The 2,824-nt window shown below is 36.3% G+C and overlaps 1 protein-coding gene across 1 annotated transcript in view; it reads right to left on the bottom strand.

Annotated features, from left to right (window-relative positions):
* Positions 1–2,824, bottom strand: part of SGO1 (shugoshin 1) — a 17,206-nt gene that overhangs the window by 11,693 nt on the left and 2,689 nt on the right. The window contains 2 exon segments of the mRNA XM_017860980.1: positions 1,052–1,254; positions 1,336–1,484. Of these exon segments, the coding sequence (XP_017716469.1) occupies positions 1,052–1,254; positions 1,336–1,477 (345 nt within the window). The 5' untranslated portion in view covers positions 1,478–1,484.

The raw sequence follows: 2,824 nt of genomic DNA, 5'->3' as shown, positions 1-2,824 counted from the left end.
CACTTACTAGTAGTTTTTGTTGGTTTAGAACCCTCCATCTCTTTTTCATCTGTATATTTCAGTCCTCTTTTAGCTAGAGGCCTGGTGACTGGTCTTGTATCTGAATCGCTGGTGGGATTCTGAATGTACTTGCAAGTGGGCAAATAGAGGTCATCGGAATCATCTCCTGAACCACTTGATTCACAGAGGCTCACTTCAGACTCATTGTTTTCTTCTCTACTAGAGTCATTGCTCATTTTTTGTCGGAAAGGAGTAAGATGAACACCCTCTTCCAAATTAAAATTGTAAGCATCATTGGAACTGACAGATTTGTGCATTTTCTTTTTGGAAACAGTTCTTTTATTTTCACTTTTATTGTCTTTATATTTTGACATAGGTTTTGATTTTCTCCTGTTAGCTTTTCTTTTCTCTTCTCTTTTTCTTTCTCGTGTATCTCTTTGCTTAGTTTGTTCAGATTTAGATTCTAAAATGTCTTCTTTTGTTTTAGTAAACGTTCCTGGATGCATCAGCTTTGAAAGTGCTAAGTTAGCTTGGTCCTTGCTCCATTGACAAACATTGTGTTGTACATTTTCAGGCATGTTTACTAGTGGGTCTAAAAATCCAACTCTTTCGAATTCAAAAGACTTCCCCGCCAAATGACTGGTTTCAAAATCATCCAAGCTATCAAACTGACATACACTGTTACAATGTTTCTTTAAACTGCTACGGACAGATACAGTTCTAGGTAAGACATTATCAGAGGACTTAGCTTCACCTGAATCAAAATCAAATCCCAGTGTGTCTTGAGGAATAGTAGGTATCTGATCTTCTATTTGAAATGATTCTCCTTGTCCTGGAAGTTCAGTTTCTTCAAGAGGAATTTGCGGTAAATCCTTCACAAATAAATTTCTGGAGTTGTCATCACTATTGGGGTCCATTCCAGAGGAACATATTTCCTGGTTCTGTAATCCCAGCTCTTGGGAGGATGAGGCATGAGAATCGCTTGACCCCAGGAGGCAGGGGCTCCAGTGAGCTGAGACTGCACCACTGTACTCCAGCTTGGCGACAGAGCAAGACTCTGAGCAGGTTCTTCTGTTTGTTGTGATTTAAGTTTTCCTTTCAATGCATATAGCTGGCATGTGAGATAGTAACATTCTTTTCTCAGCTGTAGGATGGTATCTTGGGCTTCTCTCACTTTGGATTTTTCATTTTCCAAAGCTAAAACTAACATTTTGTTGTTGTCTTGGTAATTTTTCAGCAGTGTAGAAGTGTTGGCTAAAAGAGGATAAAAAAATTTATCAGTTATTAAATCTAAACTTAAAAGTGACATAAAAGGACAACATAAAAATCTCTTACTAATTATTTGGCATGGTGCAGCTATCAAAGACCTGCGTTTGCCAATCTCTGCCAAGTTTTTATTCCTTTTCTCTTTCATTCGCTTCTTTATGTCTTCAAGACTATCTTGAAAGGACTTCTTCAGGCATCTTTCCTTGGCCATCTTTTGCCTAAACAATAAAAAATAATTTTTCTCAGAGAGAATATTATCAAATATAAAACTTTAAAAAACATAGGCTGTTCATAAAGAATGCATTAAATAGACTAAACTGTAGAATTAGCTCAAAGTAGACAGTTAACTAACTTGATAACATAACTTTCCCCCTTTTAAAATCTCATTCATATTTTTGATGTTCTCTCTTCCTCCTCAGGCACTTTATAGAAAAGTTTTATTGACTATAGATTTCCAACCCAAAGATTCCACAATATGCCACTTATTCATTCTTTAACAAATACTCACTGTGGCATATATGCCAGACACTATTGAAAATGCTTATTACTATATTTTGATGCCATTATTATTTATGCTTCTTAAAGAAAATGTTTAGGACCAACTTTTAGTGCTTAGGCTTACAGCATTAGTTCTGAGGCAATTATATATCTGGGTTTTGTTTTCCAGCTCTTCTTTAATGATTAATTCATCACATTAGGTCATTCAACTATTTTTCCATACTCTTTTAACCTAATTATCGCTTATGATATACACACACTCTCAAGAAAGTCAAGGTGATCCTTAGAGGTTTAAACTATGTAGCACCACATACAATTTTATTAGGCTATTGTAACAATTACAGAGCTAGAGCAGGAACTTGGGGAGAAGAACACTCTAGTATTCTCAAAGTATGGCTAAAACTTAGGGCTGTTAACTCCCAGTGAATTATGAACATAACAAATCAGACATTAAATATTGTTGTACATGCAGTTAAACGCTGAGTATTAAATACATAAGTATACTTAATCTTTCAATGTTGCAAGTCAGGTAGGTTTTAGCATGCTACTAAACATGTCAAACCACTTTTCAGAAACATCTTTTACTCTAGATTGCACTTTGAATATCTTAAAATTGAAAAAAAACTTGTTTCCAATAATAATCTATGCATACAATTTTCACCACAAAGGATATCTTTACCTTCTCTAAGATAGCCAAACATTTTCCTAAACCTTACACTTTCTTGAGTATTTTCTCTAGGCCTTATTTTCCTCCATGCAGTATCTGGAATCTTAAATATAGATATTGTAGATTAAGAACTTTCTACCAAGGTATATACTGGGAGGTTCCTAGCAGAGATAGGATAGCTATTTTTAAAAGCACTAATGGTAAAGGGGTTGTTTTACACAATTAAGTTAGAATTGGAGGCCGGGCGCGGTGGCTCAAGCCTGTAATCCCAGCACTTTGGGAGGCCGAGACGGGTGGATCACGAGGTCAGGAGATCGAGACCATCCTGGCTAACACGGTGAAACCCCGTCTCTACTAAAAAATACAAAAAACTAGCCCGGCGAGGTGGCGGGC

This window comes from Rhinopithecus bieti, unplaced genomic scaffold (assembly GCF_001698545.2).
Source record: "Rhinopithecus bieti isolate Rb0 unplaced genomic scaffold, ASM169854v2 scaffold_58058, whole genome shotgun sequence".
Classification (NCBI taxonomy): domain Eukaryota; kingdom Metazoa; phylum Chordata; class Mammalia; order Primates; family Cercopithecidae; genus Rhinopithecus; species Rhinopithecus bieti.
Note: the sequence above shows the minus strand (reverse complement) of the source record. Positions and strands in the feature narration are given on the sequence as shown.